This window comes from Anomaloglossus baeobatrachus, chromosome 5 (genome assembly GCF_048569485.1).
Source record: "Anomaloglossus baeobatrachus isolate aAnoBae1 chromosome 5, aAnoBae1.hap1, whole genome shotgun sequence".
In the NCBI taxonomy this organism is placed as follows: Eukaryota; Metazoa; Chordata; class Amphibia; order Anura; family Aromobatidae; genus Anomaloglossus; species Anomaloglossus baeobatrachus.
This window is the reverse complement of record NC_134357.1, coordinates 85,054,461-85,075,086: the sequence shown is the minus strand read 5'-3', so window position 1 is coordinate 85,075,086 and position 20,626 is coordinate 85,054,461. Positions and strand designations below refer to the sequence as shown.

Sequence of the window (20,626 nt, the reverse complement as noted above, 5' to 3'; positions counted from 1 at the left end):
ACTCTGGAATGCACTTTTATTTAAAAAACAGAGGCAAAATGATCACTGCAGTTTGACAGTGGCATCTCAATGGTTAAAGCAGCAAGAGCAGCATTTAAATTATATCATTTATGTATGTTCCAACACTGATCGCCCCTTCCCTAGGAATGCAATCATTGGCTGCCACTGGCTTGCCATGGAATCAGGGGGCCCATTGCAGACCTCTCATCGTTGCAAGCCCATGAGAGCAAAGGAGGGAGGCAAGGACAATTTGAGATTAGCCCAGATCTGAAGGGGTTAAGAGTCACGATTCTGATCTCCTCCTGAATGCAGATGAAACTGATTTATTAGAATACAAGACGGCCATTGTGTAGAGCATACATCAGATGCATCTGCCACAATGAGGGTATTTTATTATCAGTGGGGTGAGGTAATGCGCTCTCCATCGTGTGTCCAGCAGGATATTACCTGGCAGGCATCATGTTTCGGAAGTCTTCTCCAGAAGGCTGATCTTTCAGTTTTAGAAGGATAGTCTCGCCGTTCTTAAGTTTCTGCCGTTCTGTTAGTGCAGAAGAAAAAAAGAAGGGGCAATCAGAGGAGCCACATTTACAACACTTAGAAAATAAGTGCTCCTCGGTGTATTGTTATTTAGGACAACGTGAGGAACTTACTGGAGACATCCTCAAATCCATCCCAGAACTCCATCACGTTGCCGCTTGACACCACTCCTTCCTTGCAGTTCAGAAGATCCCCTTGATTTTCCCCAAAGTCATTCTCAATTGCTTCAGACTTCCACAGATTTGGGTTCATTTTCTTATGATTTCCAGAAACCACAACAGTCTATGAGAAAAATATTACAGAGATTAAGAACTTCAACTAATAATAAAGCCTAAATCATGTGGATTGAGCGCACTTCTAGATCCTCCTGGCTTACACGTCGCACGGCCAGAGATCGCTGCTAAGCATAACACAGGAAACCAAGTGGTTTTAACTTTTTGTGACCGCCTTGTCCATTATCGTGAGGGTGGGAAAGAGATGCCATTCACTTGTTGCAATGTAGCATCGTCATACAATGATCCCCAGCCGGGTGTGACCTGTATCATTGACAATGTCGCCACGTAGCCAGATTTAGAGACTGTAGCGTCAGACGTTGGTCTGTGTAGGTATACGCTATCCAATAGTCCTGCGTGAGTATTATTCACCAAAAGAGGCCCAAAAAAACATCAAAATGTGCCTGTGATGTATAATGTGCAAATGTCACGGGGAAAGCAGAGCTGAGTGACGTCAAGAAAGGGGCAGCCGGTCTCACCCAAAACCAGAGGCCAGTGCAGTGCCAAACTGTAGTAGTAAAGTAGAGACCCAAGTTGTTTATGCTGGGGCTAAACCGCTATAATACTTCATAATGTAAATTAATATCCACTTTGTACAATGAATCATCGGATTTTTGACTATTTGCTGCTTGTGTGCCGCAGTAAATCACATTCTCTTACATTATACTGTGATGTGGAAGCAGCAGGTCACAATATTTGGCTGCGTGATATACGACATGGCCAATGTAATCACAAAAACAGGGTAACAAACATCAAATGTAAGTTACTTTCCTACATTAAGAATTACAACTCATCACAATACAAAGTGTTCATGTGTCAGAGCACACAAATGGGGCTAGCACAAATCACTCCAATAAGATGAATGGAACAAACTGATGAAATTTCTACAACAAATTGCCACACTACATAAGATCATAGGTTAGTACGCAGCCTCCGTAAATCACTTCTGCAGTTTTTCGTACTACGATTTACTGAAACTCATCGGTGTCATCACTTGGCAACTACTGAGGAGCACGGATGTAACCAGATGGCTGAAAACATTGCGCTCTTCTCTCCTTCCAAAAATGATTATATGTTGACGTATAAATATCATCAAGATTAAAGTGATCACATTCTGCTGCGGTGGAGTACAGGCAGAGAAAACAAAAGATCTGCAAAGTTCTCCATGCTCTTTTATATCTGAAAATAATGTTTTAAAGTGTATCTCCAATTATAAGAACACTATAGCAGGGCTGGGCAGAGTGCGGGCCGCATCAGCTGTGATGGTAGGGCTGAAACCGGTGGGCCACACCCTGCCCTCCTCCATAGCCTTCTGAGGTCACCGCTATCAGCATCCATAGAATGAAGCCAGCAGTGAATAGTGGTGGGAGAGCCGCTGGCTCAGCCTTCCACCAATCAGCATGAGGCATAGAAGACGGCGTGACATCACATCATCACGTGTACTGTGAGGAGAGTCAGTGCACCGGAGAGCAGAGCACCGGGGGAACGGAATTGAGGCGAGTGTATGGAGTATTATTTTATTTTATTTTTTGTTTTCAGATGTATGGGATGGCTGCATGTATATAGCAAGTTGTGTGGGGATACGAAATGTATATAGGAGGCTCATGCTGTAAATACAGGGCTATGAGGGGCTCAGAGTATATACGAGGCCATGTATAAGAAGCTATGAGGAGGCTCCTACTGTACGTATATAGCTATGTGAAGGCCCTATACTGTATATTGCTATGCGAGAACTCATGTAGTACTTAGGAGCCTATGTGAGGGCTCATGCTATGTATAGGGGGTTATGTGTGGCTCATTGGATATAAAAGGCTATATAGGGGCTCATACTTTATATAAAAGGCTATGTGAGGGCTCATTGTATCTTAGGAGGCTATTTGGGGGCTCATTGTATACAGGGGGCTCATTGTATACAGGAGGCTATGTGAGGGCTCAGACTGAATACAGGAGGCTATGTGTGTCTCATTGTATATAGGGAGCTATGTCAGGGATCATGCTGTATATATGGAAGCTGTGTGGTCTCATACTGTATACAGGGGGATGTAAGCATACTCAATTCTGCTCAATATTAAGTGATAATATTAATATAAATGAATTTAATTAATAAATTAACAATATTGAGCAGAATTTAAGCCCATTGGTGCGGCCATCCACACCAGTCATGGTCTCATGAGGCTAAATAAAGTAAATTCCCCCCTGCAGTACAAGGACACAATTATTGGTACAAACGTTTTAATGAACAAGTTCCAGCTTTCCATTTAGAACCTGTCCGCTGCACACAGCACATATCTACTAAACAAATGCCAGAGGTTGTAAGCCTGGCATAATCCAAAGTCTTCTACAATGCCTACCCAAATATATTGCAGCCCTGGTTAAAATAACTGCATTGTGAATAATGCTTTTTATCCCTTGAACAATGCTCCCCTTAAAAAAAAAAAAAATCATGCAAATTATGAGGCACTACACAGACTGATTTATGGGGGCACACAGACGTTTAAAAATGGCAGTCCCATAATCTGTTAGGTACATTTCACTATCTTTTCATAAAGGAAGACAAATGGGGTGCGGTGTTAAGAGGGTATGACAAAAAATATGCAAATCTAATATTGTGCTTAAATTCCCATTTTTCACACCTCTGCTTCCTGTGGACATGGCAGTGTGCAGTTTTCAATCTGTCTCCAATGTTCATGATCAGAACAGAAAGCAGAGATCTTGAAAACTGAATAAAATGAGCGAATTAGTAAACTGCAGAATGTTTCATTATATGAAGATTAAGATTTAAACAAATAAAACTGGGAAGGCTGGTTATCGGCCACGAGTGGCCCGATGTGAATCGCTCACCTTCCCCTGCTTCCAGCACTCTCTGAAGAGCTTCCAGTTGCTGTTGTGCCTGTGATCTCGTAACCATAGAATGTGACGATCACAGATCCAAGTATGTGGAATATCATTGTATGTTCTCGTGCTCTCGTTCAGAGGTGGCTTGCGGCTTTCAGAAATTTCCTCCTTTGGCTCAGATTTTATGCTGGGTTTAGGCGGCTTTGTGGCAGGAATCTTGTTTTCAACCACTGATGCGATGATGTCATCCAAGATGTTTGGCATGGACCGGCCGCCTTTACCGCTCTGGTGTTACAAAGAAGACAAAATATTTCAACCTTGCAAATATCTTTAATAGTTTGCAGATTTCTGAAGGCTTACGGATGGTCTTTTTTCACAGAGTTACATTTTGTGGATTTTCTCTCACCAGAAAATTGAAGCAGAAACAACAACCGAGTCAGCACAAAGACCTGAAGAAATGGTCACTAGAATGCATGCACTGCATACCCAGGAATATCATAAGTAAAGCACCCCCATGTGTGTACAGGATATTATTATAGGGCTGCCAATACCACATCATTGAAGGTATAGCTCGCCACAACCGTACCAGCTGGTTTGAAGGATTAACGGGTACCTGTCAGGTGCAATATGGACCCATACCCACGAGCAGTTCTGGGTGCAGATTGCTAATCCCTGCCTAACTGTCCCTGTATACAGTAGCATAGATAAAGAGATCTCCAGAAAAAAAATATTTTTAAAGATCCTATATGATATGGTAATGAGCGCTGGAACTAGTCACAAGGGCATTATATCCCCCCCAACTAGTCCACCCTCTTAGCATGTCATGCTATTCAATGCCCATTGCCCAGCATCATTGGCATTGACGCGAGTACATGTGTCTGCTGTCACCGCCTCTCAGGCACCAGGTTTAGGCTCAAAGCACATGATCAGAAGTCCCACCACTTCCGGTCATGTGCACTATGAAGCCAGGTGTACACTTCCCAGCTGCATAGAGGTGTAGTGCGGTGACTTCTGATCATGCGCATTGAGCCTAACCCGATGTCTGAGAAGCGGTGACAACGGACACAGCTATACACGTGTTGGCGCCAATTACGTTGGGCAATTGTCATTGAACAACATGTTAGCACACCCCTGTGGACATGCTAACAGGGCGGACTAGTCGTGGAATATAACGCCCTTGTGACTAGTCCCTGCGCTCATTAGCATATCATAAAAGGATATTTAGAAATACTTTTTCTAAAAAGATCTCTTTATCTATGCTACTAGATACAGGGACGGTTAGGCAGGGATTAGCAATATGCACTAAGAACTGCAAGTGGTTCTGGGTGCATATTGCACCTGACAGGTTCCCTTTAATCAGGAGCCGTGCTTGTCAGAATTACCTGCACCAATTCATCCACATGTGGAAAAAATTTCCATTTGTTGAAATTTCTGTTAAAATAAGCTAAGTAGCGAGTAACCCGAAAGCCGTACTATTCGCTACTCACAAAAAGTACAGCTTTTGAGTTACTAGCTACTTAGCGAGTATTTCCCATTGACTTACATTGCGCCCGCTACTCGGAACGAATATGCGAGTAGCGGACAGTACTCGTTAACAGCATAGGGAGTACAAATAGTTTACTACTCGCTCAACACTAGTTAAAACCCTGTTGCATGTGAGCCCATCCTAGCAAGCAGCCATTGTAATCCTGATCCACAGATGAATTGCAAAAGGACAAGAATATTATACGAAGACGATCAAGTGGAGAATATAAGCTTAGCTCAGAACATACAAGTACAGTGTTTCTAACCAGCACATGTGCGTTCATACATCAGTGTCCTGTGCATACACAGCTTGGCTCACCATCGCCTGGGAATGTTTTCTTGCTCCCTGTACTAGTTTCAGACTTGATTTAACTTGTCTACGCCAATTAAATGTTAAATACTGCATCACATTTCCCATTCAAAGACAACTTTGTTTGCAGTTTACTTCCAAGTTCTCGGTTGTCTTTGGCAAGTAACAAGTCTGCAGAGAGTTCTTGCCAAGAAAATGACTTTCTCCTCTCAGCAGATTTTTCCTACCCATGATTTCTGCAATTCAAAATAGTTTCAACACGGATGTGCCTGGAATACAAGAGCGCACAGTATCGGTCACACAGATCTGTACTGTAGCTCAATGCCGTCGACACTCACTGGATTTCCGACTGAGTAAACGGGTGCAAAGGCAATGCCGGCGTCCGTGGATCCCAGGCGCAGTTTGCCGGCAGTTGTGGTAAGCAGGTCGCGCAGGGTGGAGCCTGGCTCACTATTTTGGGATGTAGGCGAGGAGGATTTGGAGTTTACAGTTTCATTATCCTGTTCTTCTTTGATATGTTTCGTCACCGGGACCTCTTTATTCTCTGCAATTCAAAAAGTGCAACAGAAAAATAAAAGTGAATGTCCAAGTTTAGCCTGGCATATAATCTACAAAAGGTAGAAGTAGAGAGTTTCTCGCAAAACAAATATGGTGCGATAAAGCTTATCCACCCACGCCAAGGTACTGCTAAGACACTCATTTATTCCAAAGCATCTGGAAAGAAGTTACCCATACTAATGTGTGAATTATTCCCGGTATAGTGAACCTCACCTTTCTTTTCTTCTCTTGCCTTTTGTTCAGCCAGATCTGCCAGCCAGTGCAGTGAGGAGTGGGATTCTGGCGATGCCAGTTTGCTGTCTGTGCTTGTGTCGCTTCCTGGACTTGCATTACCGTTTGTTTCGGGCTTTTGAGAAGGGCTGGGCTGCTGTGACTCAGGCAAGCTCAGAGATATCTTGTTACTGTGATTGAGGACGTTTTGCAACACCTAAAATACGAAATAAAATTATTAGTGACAAAACAACCTCACATTTACCACCCACTGGTTCTGGAAGTTCTCAAGAAGCAAAAAAAAACCAAAAAACTTCCAACCCTGCACTTCTGGGAAAACAGAGGGGGCCACAATGTGTCAGATACTACAGCAACCGCCTCATTGTGATAGGCGAGGACCTCCACTGACCACGTTAACGGCATGTCCCTACAATCTGTCATCAAGTTCCAGTACAGATCATCATATACAGGATTGTGTCCAAAAAGCAGAGTTTACTTGTTTAGATGAATGTGATAGATCTGCTTGTCAGTGCAAAGTCACTAGTAACCATATAGGTCACCATGTTCTCAAGAAAGACTCGAGTATAAGCCTATGGTGGGAAATGCAGCAGCTACTGGTAAATTTCAAAAATAAAAATAGATAGCAATAAAATTTAAGGTGTCTCATCCTTGTCCCCCCTCTTGTAGTAATGTGCCCATCCTTGTGCCCCATCCTGTAGTAATGTGCCCCATCCTGTAGTAATGTGCCCCATCCTGGTCCCCTTGTAGTAATGTGCCCATCCTGGTGCCCCATACTGTAGTAATGTGCCCCATACTGTAGTAATGTGCCCCATCCTGGTCCCCTTGTAGTAATGTGCCCATCCTGGTGCCCCATACTGTAGTAATGTGCCCCATACTGTAGTAATGTGCCCCATCCTGGTCCCCTTGTAGTAATGTGCCCATCCTGGTGCACCATCTTGTAGTAATGTGCCCCATCCTTGTGCCCTGTAGTAATGTGCTCATCGTTTAGTAATGTCCTCATTCCAATCCCCTTCTTGCCCAGTTATGCTATTGTTCACACACAGAAAAAATGATTCTCACCTGTCCTTCATTCCTGCAGTGTCCTCTTACCTGCTCCTCGATTATATCATCCGGTGCATGGTGCTGCCATCTCCCATCTTCGCTTTACTGCAGTTGAATGGTTTGCGGCCTTCAAATGCAGTAAAGCGATGACTGCAGCGGTGGCACCGTGCGCGATCACATAAGGGGACTATGTGCCTGCGATCCACAAGAAACAGGTAAGGAGGACAAAAGCAGGAATGGAGGACAAGTAAGAATAATTTTTTTGTGGGAACCTCACTCGAGTATACATAAAAAATAAGCTGAAAAACTTGGCTTATACTTTAGTACATACGGTATGTATGAGAGAGAATACAACCATTCAGTAAGCTGTGGCAAAAGGCTGTAGATGCTCGTACATTGGGTGATTGGCTCATTCATTCTAGTGTTGAAGTCCACGGTTGGCAGATATAAATGCACTTACAATTACTGATAGAGGTCGGATGGACATAACATTTCAGATTACAGAAAGAAAAATTAAATTATACAAGAAATACTAAAATTAAGTTTTCATCAAGAATGGCTTGGCCAGAGGAGGATTATTTTTGCCTGAACAATCTACAGTCTGAATCTGTTTCCTATTATTTCAGCCTGCACGGAAAAGTCTGTGGTATTTTGACAGGAATTGGAATTCCAGCAGACCGTACAAGTTTGATTTTCTGTACCAAATTTCCTTGATCCACACCCAGTCGGAGTCAGTAGGGGGTTCTTTATCACTAATTGAGTCTGACTGTAAAGTCTACCGTTTACCTGTCAGAACATACATAACTATACTGAGCTTTGATTTGACATTGAAAAAGCTGAAAATATCAACTGAATAAGGCTAGTTTCACACTCGCGTTGTAAGGCATCCATCACAGTGCGTTGTGTGACACATGTGACGGATGCGTTGCAAATAGTGTGCTAATAAAGGTAACGGATTCCTTAAAAAAAAAAAAAAAAAAGCCAAACTTTTTTAAATGTTTTGCCGGGAAAGGAGATTTGCGGTCGGGAGGAGAGAGAGGTGACCGCAAATCTCCTGAGTGACTGCAGTGAGCCGCGCGATCAGCTGTGCAGTCACTTAGGTGATCCGCGGCCACAGCTGAAGTCCTCCACCCGAAAGCTGTGTCCGCGGGTCACATGAATGAGGGCACAGCTGATCACGCGGCTCACTTCAGTTGCTGCGTGGAGCTGATAAGAGAGCGGTCATGTTCTACGGCGGCTCCTGTCAGCTTCATGTAGCAGAGCTGAAAGCGTCGCGGGACCTCGTGTGGATTACACCGGACCTGGAGGGGTATTAGGGGATTAATAAAGTGGGGAAAGAGGGAGTCTTTTTGTCTTTTATTTTAAATAAAAAATTTTTTTCGGGTGTTTGTTTACTTTTACTTACACGTTTATCATGGAAGGTATCTCGGGAAGACACCTGCCATGATTAACCTAGGACTTACTGGCAGCTATAAGCTGCCATTTAACTCCTTATTACCCCGATTGCCACCGCACCAGGGCAATTCGGGATGAGCCGGGTAGAGACCCGGGACTGTCGCATCTAATGGATGCGGCAATTCCAGACGGCTGCTGGCTGATATTGTAAGGCTGGGGGGCTCCCCATAACGTGGGGCTCCCCATCCTGACAATACCAGCCTTCAGACGTGTGGCTTTACCCTGGCTGGTATGCAAATTGGGGGGACCGCACGTCTTTTTTTTTTTTAATAATTATTTTTTTTTTACTGCACGATATAGACCCGCCCACCGGTGGCTGTGATTGGTTCCAGTGAGACAGCCGTCACTCAGCGTGGGGGTGGGTCTGACTGCAACCAATCATGGGCACCGGTGGGCAGGGAAAATAGTGAATACGAGATGGATTAATGAGCGGCCAGCATTTTCAAAAGGGGAAAAGCCGCCGGAGCTTTGTGACAGCCGTGCAGTGTCGCGCCCGTGATCGGTGAGTATGAGGGGTGGGGGGGAGAGAGACCAGGAGTGATTTTAAACTACAGTGGTACCTCGCCTAACGAGTAACCCACATAACGAGAATTTCGCTATACAAGCAAAGCTTTCTGTAAATTTGTAACCCGCTTTACGAGAAAGCTTTGCTGTACGAGCGAAATTCTCACCCCACACACTTCCGGTTTCATCCATGCACCGTGCTCTGACCCGCACATGCAGTCCACACAAGCACACACATGTACGCACAAACACACACGCATGCACGCACATACAGTATAATGCTCACCTTGCCTTCCGTTCCACCGCCGGTCTCATGGATCTTGTAGTTCCCGGGTACATCGCGACGTCCTCGCGGCGAACTACAAGACCCAGGAGGCCGGCGATGGAACGGAAAGTAAGGTGAGCATATAACAGTGTACCTTACGTTTCATCGCCGGCTTCCTGGGTGCTGTAGTGCGCCGCACCGCTCCGTTCCACGCTGTGATTCTGTCTCCATAGCGACGAGGGAGGAACTTCCTGTCACCTCTGCTGAGTGGCAGAGCGCTGGCCAATCAGAGGCAAGCAGCTCTGCCTTGACGTCAGCACTCTGGCAGGGAAGATCCTGCCTTGTAGTTATGGAAACGCGATACACGGCCCGGCCCCGTACTGGTGAGCAGCAAGTCCCAGGAGACCGGCGATGGAGCGGAAGGTAAGGTCAGTATATAATATGTGCGTGTGCATGCGTGCATGTGTGTTTGTGTGAGTTTGTGTGTGTTTGTACATGTGTTAGGGGACCAGGATGGGACATTTAACCCATTGTGGAACAGATCGTCAGCACTGCAATGATTTCCTATGGGAAATCTTGCTTTGCTGAACGAGTACCTTGTTTAACAAGCACAATCCCAGAACGGATTGTTCTCGTTAAGCAAGGTACCACTGTATTTAGATCGTTCTGCTGGACATGCTGAGCATGCTCAGTAGAATGTGACGGAAACTGTCAGCGGATTCCACCGCTTAGCGCATTGCGGCGGAATCCGCCGCCATAGACAATCATTAGACACCTTGGCGGATTTAACGGAATCCGTCAAGATGTGCTATTTTAACGACCGAAAAAAAAAAAAAATGCTACATGCAGCGTTCATTCCGCCAGACGTGTCAAAATAACGACGCTGCGTCGTCCAGCAGATGCAACGCAGACACTTGCGTTACAGTGCGTCGTCCATACAAGTCTATGGAGAATAGCGCAGTGCGTTAACGGACTGCGCTATTCTCCATAGTTACGGACTGCGCTGAACGCAATTGTGAAAGTAGCCTTATAGTTAGGAATCAATTATGAAAGTTTTCACCAATGACAATGTCACGAAAGCATAGATGGGAGGTGAGTGCTACACTGCAGAGGATATGGAGTAGATATCTGGCCGGGGATGAGCACAGATGAACATTAGACTTGTGCCAATTCATTAGCACTGTGATCACAAAGCTCCGGAGCCATGAGCTGGTGTTTACTTTGAAGGATGTGGCCTCACCTGTGACACTCCGTTCATCGCTGGGAACTTGGCGTTTTGGGAGCCATGTTTACCAGTGCACTGACAGTGTGATTTAATCCCAAATTTGTCTCGAAGGATGTGCATTGCCTCGAGGAGATCTGTCAGAACTGAAGCAACAAAATAAATAAATACATAAAACCTGATTATTTCAAAATGATAAATATATAAGGCCAGTTTCACATTTTCGTGTCTTATGGCCCCAATACGGACCACAATGCACAAAACTCAGCCTCTCAAATCTATATATACCTGATACCTTTGTATCAGGAGGCCTGCAGTCAGTCTTTTACTCTGATCACAAAAGTGTGAACCAGGTTTCCAATCATGTCACTATATCATTAATATTAGGAGTTACACACCAAGTAATAGGTTACCAAATATTGGGATTGTGGGGAGAGCCACTTACCTGAACTGGGGATAATCTGTGTAGGCATTAGGTGCTTGTAATCATGCGGCTGTCCTTTTACACATTTCAACCAGGTGTACAATTCTTTATCTGAAAAGACACAAGATATTGTAAGTCTCTATAAAAAAATATAAAAAAAATACTCAATTAAATCAGAATCTATCATCACAAAGAAGGGAATTTTGTTTACTTACCGTAAATTCCTTTTCTTCTAGCTCCTATTGGGAGACCCAGACAATTGGGTGTATAGCTTCTGCCTCCGGAGGCCACACAAAGTATTACACTTTAAAAAGTGTAACCCCTCCCCTCTGCCTATACACCCTCCCATGGATCACGGGCTCCTCAGTTTTGGTGCAAAAGCAGGAAGGAGGAAACTTATAAATTGGTCTAGGGTAAATTCAATCCGAAGGATGTTCGGAGAACTGAAAACCATGAACCAAAAGAACAATTCAACATGAACAACATGTGTACACAAAAGAACAACAGCCCGAAGGGAACAGGGGTGGGTGCTGGGTCTCCCAATAGGAGCTAGAAGAAAAGGAATTTACGGTAAGTAAACAAAATTCCCTTCTTTGTCGCTCCATTGGGAGACCCAGACAATTGGGACGTCCAAAAGCAGTCCCTGGGTGGGTAAAGAATACCTCATAAAAAGAGCCGAAAAACGACCCCCTCTTACAGGTGGGCAACCGCCGCCTGAAGGACTCGCCTACCTAGACTGGCGTCTGCCGAAGCATAGGTATGCACCTGATAGTGTTTCGTGAAAGTGTGCAGACTAGACCAGGTAGCTGCCTGACACACCTGCTGAGCCGTAGCCCGGTGCCGCAATGCCCAGGACGCGCCCACGGCTCTGGTAGAATGGGCTTTCAACCCTGAAGGAAGTGGAAGCCCAGAAGAACGGTAGGATTCAAGAATCGGTTCCTTGATCCATCGAGCCAAGGTTGACTTGGAAGCCTGCGAACCCTTACGCTGGCCAGCGACAAGGACAAAGAGCGCATCTGAAAGGCGCAGGGGCGCCGTGCGAGACACGTAGAGCCGGAGTGCTCTCACCAGATCTAACGAGTGCAAATCCTTTTCACATTGGTGAACTGGATGAGGGCAAAATGAAGGTAAGGAGATATCCTGATTGAGATGAAAAGGGGATACCACCTTAGGGAGAAACTCCGGGACCGGACGTAGAACCACCTTATCCTGGTGAAAAACCAGGAAGGGGGCCATGCATGACAGCGCTGCCAGCTACGACACTCTACGGAGCGATGTAACTGCCACTAGAAATGCCACCTTCTGCGAAAGACTTGATAAAGAGACCTCCCGCAGCGGCTCGAAAGGTGGTTTCTGAAGAGCCGTTAGCACCCTGCTGAGGTCCCAGGGTTCCAGCGGACGCTTGTAAGGTGGGATTATGTGGCAAACTCCCTGCAGGAACGTTCGGACCTGCGGAAGCCTGGCTAGACGCTTTTGAAAAAATACGAAAAGCGCCGATACTTGTCCCTTGAGGGAGCCGAGAGACAAACCCTTGTCCATTCCTGATTGAAGGAATGAAAGAAAAGTGGGTAAGGCAAAGGGCCAGGGAGTAAGACCTTTGCCAGAGCACCAGGATAAGAAGATCCTCCAAGACCTGTGATAGATCTTGGCGGACGTTGGCTTCCTGGCCTGTCTCATAGTGGCAATGACATCTTGAGATAACCCTGAGGACGCTAGGAGCCAGGACTCAATGGCCACACAGTCAGCTTGAGGGCCGCAGAATTCAGATGGAAAAACGGCCCTTGAGACAGCAAGTCTGGGCGGTCTGGGAGCGCCCACGGTTGACCCACCGCGAGATGCCACAGATCTGGGTACCACGACCGCCTCGGCCAATCTGGAGCGACGAGAATGGCGCGACGACAGTCGGACCTGATTTTGCGCAGCACTCTGGGGAGCATCGCCAGAGGAGGAAACAGATAGGGAAGTCGAAACTGCGACCAATCCTGAACTAATGCGTCCGCCGCCAGAGCTCTGTGATCTTGAGACCGGGCCATGAATGCCGGGACTTTGTTGTTGTGCCGTGACGCCATGAGATAGACGTCCGGCGTTCCCCAGCGGCGACAGATCTCTCGAAACACGTCTGGGTGAAGAGACCATTCCCCCGCGTCCATGCCCTGTCGGCTGAGAAAATCTGCTTCCCAGTATTCTACGCCCGGGATGTGGACTGCGGAGATGGTGGAAGCTGTGGCTTCCACCCACTGCAGAATTCGTCGGACTTCCTGGAAGGCTTGACGACTGCGAGTGCCGCCTTGGTGGTTGATGTAAGCGACGGCCGTGGCGTTGTCCGACTGGATTCGGATCTGCCTGCCCTCCAGCCACCGATGAAAGGCCAATAGGGCTAGATACACTGCCCTTATCTCCAGAATATTGATCTGAAGGGATGACTATCGGAGTCCAGGTTCCCTGAGCCCTGTGGTGGAGAAAAACCGCCCCCCCACCCTGACAGGCTCGCGTCCGTCGTGACCACAGCCCAGGTGGGGGGTAGGAAGGATTTCCCCTGCGACAGAGAGTTGGGAAGGAGCCACCACTGAAGTGACGTCTTGGTTGCAAGGGAAAGAGACGTTCCTGTCGAGTGAAGTCGACCTCCTGTCCCATTTTCGGAGAATGTCCCACTGGAGTGGCCGCAGATGGAATTGCGCGAAGGGCACTGCCTCCATCGCTGCCACCATCTTCCCCAGAAAGTGCATGAGGCGCCTCAAAGGGTGTGACTGACCCCGAAGAAGAGATTGCACCCCTGCCTGCAGAGAAAGCTGTTTGTCCAGCGGTAGCATGACTACTGCTGACTGAGTATGAAACTCCATCCCAAGGTACGTCAGTGATTGGGTCGGTGTCAACTTGGATTTTGGAAAGTTGATGATCCATCCGAACTGCTGGAGAGTCGCTAGAGCGACGGAAAGGCTGTTCTGACACGCCGACTGAGAGGGTGCCCTGACCAGAAGATTGTCTAAGTAGGGAATCACCGAGTGTCCCTGAGAGTGTAGGACCGCCACAACAGATGCCATGACCTTGGTGAACACCCGTGGGGCCGTCGCCAGGCCGAAAGGCAATGCCACGAACTGAAGGTGTTCGTCCCCGATGGCGAAGCGCAAAAAGCGTTGATGTTCGGGTGCAATCGGCACATGGAGATAAGCATCCTTGATGTCGATCGATGCTAGGAAGTCTCCTTGTGACATTGAAGCGATAACAGAGCGGAGAGATTCCATCCGAAACCGTCTGGTGCTCACATGTCTTGAGTAGTTTGAGGTCCAGAACGGGACGGAACGAGCCGTCCTTCTTTGGCACCACAAACAAGTTGGAGTAAAAGCCGCGACCATGTTCCTGGAGGGGAACAGGGATCACAACTCCTTCCGTTTTCAGAGCGTTCACTGCCTGAAAAAGTGCATCGGCTCGCTCGGGGGGCGGAGATGTTCTGAAGAAATGAGTCGGAGGACGAGAGCTGAACTCTATCCTGTAACCGTGAGACAGAATGTCTCTCACCCATCGGTCTTGAACATGTGGCCACCAGGCGTCGCAAAAGCGGGAGAGCCTGCCACCGACCGAGGATGCGGTTCGGGGATGCAGAGTCATGAGGAGGCCGCCTTGGAAGCCTTGCTTCCTGCGGCCCTTTGGGGGCGTGACTTAGCCCGCCACGCATAGGAGTTCCTCTGGCCTTTCTCCGGCCTGCTGGACGAAGAGGATTGGGGCTAGGCGGAGGGACGAAAGGACCGAAACCTCGATTGTATCTGTCGTTGCTGAGGTCTCTTTGGTTTGGACTGGGGTAAGGAGGAGTCCTTTCCCTTAGATTCCTTAATAATCTCATCCAATCGTTCGCCAAACAATCGGTCGCCAGCAAACGGCAAACCGGTTAAGAACCTCTTGGAAGCCGAATCTGCCTTCCATTCACGCAGCCACATGGCCCTGCGGACTGCCACAGAGTTAGCAGATGCCACCGCTGTACGGCTAGCAGAGTCTAAAACTGCGTTCATGGCGTAGGAAGAAAAAACTGACGCCTGGGAAGTCAAAGACGTAACCTGCGGAGCAGAATTACGTGTAACCGCATTAATCTCAGCCAGACAAGCTGAGATAGCTTGTAGTGCCCACACGGCTGCAAAGGCCGGGGCAAAAGACGCTCCCGTGGCTTCATAGATGGATTTCATCAGGAGCTCTATCTGCCTGTCAGTGGCATCCTTTAGCGATGATCCATCTGCAACCGATACTACCGATCTAGCCGCCAATCTAGAGACTGGGGGATCCACCTTGGGACATTGAGCCCAACCCTTAACAACGTCAGAAGGGAAGGGGTAACGTGTGTCAGTAAGGCGCTTAGTAAAGCGCTTGTCCGGAACCGCTCTGGGCTTCTGGACAGCATCTCTGAAGTTAGAGTGATCGAAAAACGCACTCCGTGTACGTTTAGGGAACTGAAACTGGTGTTTCTCCTGCTGAGAAGTCGACTCCTCTACAGGTGGCGGCGGGGGAGAGATATCTAACACCTGGTTGATGGACGAGATAAGATCATTTACTATGTCGTCCCCTTCAGGTGTATCAAGATTGAGGGCAACGTCAGTGTCAGAGCCCTGAGCTGCGACGTCCGCCTCATCCTCCAGAGAGTCCTCACGCAGGGAACCCGAGCAGCGTGAAGAAGTCGGGGAAGATTCCCAGCGTGCCCTCTTAGCCGGTCTGGGACTGTGGTCCAGGCCGGAGTCCTCCACGTGAGACCTAGGGCCCCCCCTGGTAACGTGCTGCGGCGCGGGCAGAGAGGGGCCTGGGGTTGAAGGTCCAACAGGGCCCGGGGCCTGCGTAGGGACCGGTCTGGACTGCAAAGCTTCAAGCAGCTTGGCAGACCATTTGTCCATAGACTGAGCCATGGATTGTGAGAGTGACTCAGAGTTTTTCAGCAAAAACTGCAAACTCCGTCCCTGCCGCCTGGACAGGGGGAGCAACGGATTCTACCTGAGCCGAGGGGCTCACTAGTGTCCGAGGCTCCGGTTGTGGGAGCAAAACAGGGGTTGAGCATTGCTCACAGTGAGGGTAGGTGGAACCCGCAGGTAACTTAGCCGCACAAGAGGTACAGGTCGCAAAATAACCCTGTGTCTTGGCACCCTTGCTCCTTGTGGACGACATGCTGTTGTCTCCCAGGAGAGTGATCACTGAGGGTATATGGGAAGGGTATACAGCCCGACCGAACAGAAATATATAAATATATATAGTATCTATTCAGGCACCCTAAGGGGACCAGCACCGGGTGACCGGTGTGGCTTACCAACCGCTAAAAAGCGGAGTGTGTGTCCTCCAGATTCCCTGCCTAGGTCTCCCAGCGTTGCAGAGCTCTTTCCAGGAAATCTTCCACAGGCAGAATGCCAAAGAAATGGCTGCCGGAGCTCTCAGGGGAGGAGTGGAGCCGTGGGCGGCGTTAGAAAAGTGCGGGAATCTGGAGTCCCCACAGTGATCATTGAGGGGGGGAGGAACATACATGATGCCCTGGCCCTCACAGCCGACGTCAGGTCGGCAGTCCCGCCCTTATCCCTGAAAGACAGGTCCGGGGGCGGGAGTTTTGCTACTAGGCCGCAATTGAAGCCGGGGACTAAATTTAATACCGCGGCCGACAAAACAGGCGCGGTCGGCGCGGAAGTCCGCCGGCCGACCCAAATAAGCAGCTGCTGCAGCGTCCGGGATGAAGGTGCTCCATGCACATCCCCCATGGGGGTACAGAGTACCTTAGTGATGCAGGGCCCGGTCCCTGAGGATTAACCAGCTCCTGTCCGACAGATTCCCCCAGGGGCTGCGGAGGGAGCACGGTCCCAGTGACTGGATGACCGCTCAGGATCCCACTTCTCCCAGAGCCGCTAAGGGATGGTGAAGGAGACGGCATGAGGCTCCTGCCTTTGTACCCGCAATGGGTACCTCAACCTTAACAGCACCGCCGACATAGTGGGGTGAGAAGGGAATATGCCGGGGGCCCCGTATGGGCCCACTTTTCTTCCAACCGATATAACTAAAATGAGAAGATGAGTGGATGTGTGCCTCCTTCTACACAAAGCATAAAACTGAGGAGCCCGTGATGCACGGGAGGGTGTATAGGCAGAGGGGAGGGGTTACACTTTTTAAAGTGTAATACTTTGTGTGGCCTCCGGAGGCAGAAGCTATACACCCAATTGTCGGTCTCCCAATGGAGCGACAAAGAAATGACTGTTCGAAGAAAGCACAAATGATCGGTGCACCCTTCATAGTGTTTAAGGTTGAAGGTAGTCATCAATTTCAACCCATGACCTAACATGTAGTAATCCAGAGGAAGGCAGACCCCTAACATATCCGATCAGCTCAGTGCACCTTCCCATCTACTTGTATTTCCATTAATCTTATTTTTCCTACCTCCTCTTTGCAGTAAAGTCAGAACTATCAGTTAAAGAAGAAGAGGACAGAGATGGCTGGAAAACATGTACAAGGGAAGGCACACTGAACTGCTCCGCATGCCAAGGGGGCACCGGGTGCCTGTGCTCGGTTTGAATAGTCAATTTCATGATAACTGCTTTAAAATACAGTATACATGTATTTCAAGAAATCAGAACAGAATCACATTTTTTTTTCATACTAATATGCATGTTTTATTGCAGATATTTTCTCCCTATAAAGTAACATGCAGATGCCTTGGGATTTTTATGCCATGAGTGGTGAAAGCAGACATTCTCCAATTAAATCTCATGGCCTTTGAACTCCGTTTTTTTTTGTTTTTTTTTCAAGTTTCTGCTCCCCCCTTCCCCCCCACCCCCTCCAAAAAAAAAAAAAAAAAAAAGTCCTGCAAAAAAAAAAAAAAAGTCAATGTTAACAAAGCCTAACAATTTCTGCCCTGTGTGCAACACTGGAGACAGAAGGCGAGAATAAATCACTGCCTGGTCTGAGTATTAAAAGGGTTTGTGCTCCATATAGTAATCAACCAGAGGTTCATTTTCATTATTTAAATTGAGCTAGAAAAAGAAAAGCTTTCGACTAATGTAAACCACATTTCCACACCCAGTGCACAATCATCCCAGCAATTCTCAAAGCGGTTTTCCAGATCCATGAAATGTTCAATTAGCTGACAATGTATTAATAAAATAGTAATACTCATATCTTCAAGGGAACCTGTCAGCAGAAATTTTGCACTAAACCTAAAAGATTCCCCTTCTGCAGCTCCTGGGCTGCATACTGGAAAGGTTCCTGTTGTTATTGTGCCCCCTTTTAGACCAAAATAAAGACTTTATAAAAGTGGTACCTTTTTGTATGCAAATCTTGTTAATCGTACACGGGGGCGGGCTATCTAGTGTCCGTTATTCTGCATCCTGCTGCTTTACGCCGTCCCCCATCGCTCAATTTCATATTTCAGGACGCCGCCCAGTGCGCCCGAGGTCTCGCGCATGCACCGTGCCACTCTAGCGGGACTGCACAGTGTGACCGCTGGTGACGTGTTACGCAGGCGTGAGATTATGGGCGGCGCTGTGATTTTCATCAGCAAGTTCCCACCCATAATCTCGTGCCCGCACTTTCCCCCTCTGCATCCACCAAGATGGGAAAGAGGTGACGTGGGGTCATCTGCCAAGTGCTTGCGCAGAACGGTGGAGGCAGAGGGGAAAGCGCGGGCACGAGATTATGAGCGGGTACTTGCTGATGAAAATCACAGCGCCGCCCATAATCTCACGCCTGCGCAACACGTCACCAGCGGTCACACTATGCACAGTGCACAGTCCCGCTGGAGTGGCACGGCGCATGCGTGAGACCTCGGGCGCACTGGCCCGCCCCCATGTACAATTAACAAGATTTTCATAGGAAAAGGCACCACTTTATGAAGTATTTATTTTGGTCTAAAAGGGGGCACAATAACAACAGGAACCTTGCTAGAATGCAGCCCAGGAGCTGCAGAAGGGGAATCTTTTAGGTTTAGTGCAAAATTTCTGGTGACAGGTTCCCTTTAACAGCCCCTTGCAAAGTATCCCTGGTCCTCCACAGGTCTTGTTTTACCAGTCTCTATTTATGACATGACAAGTCAAAACCACTGAGGTCACAGCTGCATCATGTTAACATGATACCACTAGAGCAGTCAGAGGGGGACTTAAGTAGTACACATTTATTTATAATTAGCTGAAAATCTAATATAAAAAGCTGAGTGTATTTATGTGTAAAGGAATCCGCACCGTCGCATTTACAATCACGAAATTTTGCACAGACGCCTCATGTGACCCAGGGAACGTCGTAGACTATGTTTTGACCGGAAAATGTAACCCCGCGCTTTACAGTTACTCTCCAAAAAACCTGCCTACTTTAAAGTGAATGGAGCTTGGAACTACTGGTTATTAATAAGAGCTGTGCGTGGTTGCTATAGGAACAAAAGAAGGACAGTCACAGTATTAGGCCCTGTGCGCACTTACCGGTTTTTCCCGCAGATTTCCTGCGGTCTTGCTGCATGTTTCGCTGCATGTTATGTTCATAACATCTCTGCAGTGATTCACCAGCAAAACCTATGGCAAAAAAAAAAATGCTGTGCGCACTATACGGAATTTGACAGCTGCATGTTTTGCTGCGGGATTTTTTTTTTTTCTCAATGTGCTTTATTGCATGGAATGCATTATTAAGCAAGCATTATTAGGACATTTGGTCCTCTATGGATAATCTTACGGTAAGGCCAACTGTAGCAATCGAGTCGCAGCCACAAACTACAGCTGTAATCTGCTTTATTTTACTTTTTAAACAACCTCGATTTTGTGGGTGAAAGATCTTTTTTCTGTCAAATTAATAAATTGTTTAACAGGCTAACAAAAACCTGCGAAAAATAATTGCTGGTTTGCAACCACACCACGTCAACTCCATTTGGCCTTACCCATAAGGAGACTTGTTCCCTTGAATATTAAGAATTTTTAGATCAATCTTGGCATTTGCCAACATCATAAGCCGCCTCTGTGGACACTGCGCCCTTGGATCAATGAACATCCTTACAAAAGTTATTTACAGCGATACACCCTGTCCTGTGATGTCTTCACTAAATCATAGCATTCTGACAGGTAATTTACACCGCTGCTCGGAGCAGGGGAAACTCTTTACCCATTTTTACCGTCTTTCTGACAGAATTCGTAGGTCATTAAATTTACAGGGATTTGATCAATTCTATTTACCATAGTATGGATTTATGTTTTAATTTGATTAAAACCCCCCGACCCTCTAAAAAATCTGAATGATTTATTAATAAAAATGTCTGATCTACGTATCCAATCATATTTATTCACTCTACAGTAATGACACGAGGACAGCAGGTCACTATTGAGGCGCTGGAGGTTGTGCATGTGGGCAGAGGCGCTAATGACAGTGTATTTATAGAGCCTGTAAATGCATAAAAGAGGAATTCAACATCCGGAATTATCAAACATTTTAAAAGAGGTAGATAAAGGATAAAGGGTCTTAATGT

General features: G+C 47.2%; 1 protein-coding gene across 2 annotated transcripts in view; it reads right to left on the bottom strand.

Moving 5' to 3' along the window:
* Positions 1-20,626, bottom strand: part of JMJD1C (jumonji domain containing 1C) — a 342,620-nt gene that overhangs the window by 16,306 nt on the left and 305,688 nt on the right. For both annotated transcript variants that reach the window (XM_075348655.1, XM_075348656.1), the window contains 7 exons: positions 11,200-11,289; positions 10,773-10,900; positions 6,250-6,463; positions 5,817-6,022; positions 3,651-3,929; positions 651-819; positions 448-538 (listed from right to left, as the gene is read on the bottom strand). In XM_075348655.1, the coding sequence (XP_075204770.1) occupies positions 448-538; positions 651-819; positions 3,651-3,929; positions 5,817-6,022; positions 6,250-6,463; positions 10,773-10,900; positions 11,200-11,289 (1,177 nt within the window). The remainder of the gene's footprint in view (positions 1-447; positions 539-650; positions 820-3,650; positions 3,930-5,816; positions 6,023-6,249; positions 6,464-10,772; positions 10,901-11,199; positions 11,290-20,626) is intronic.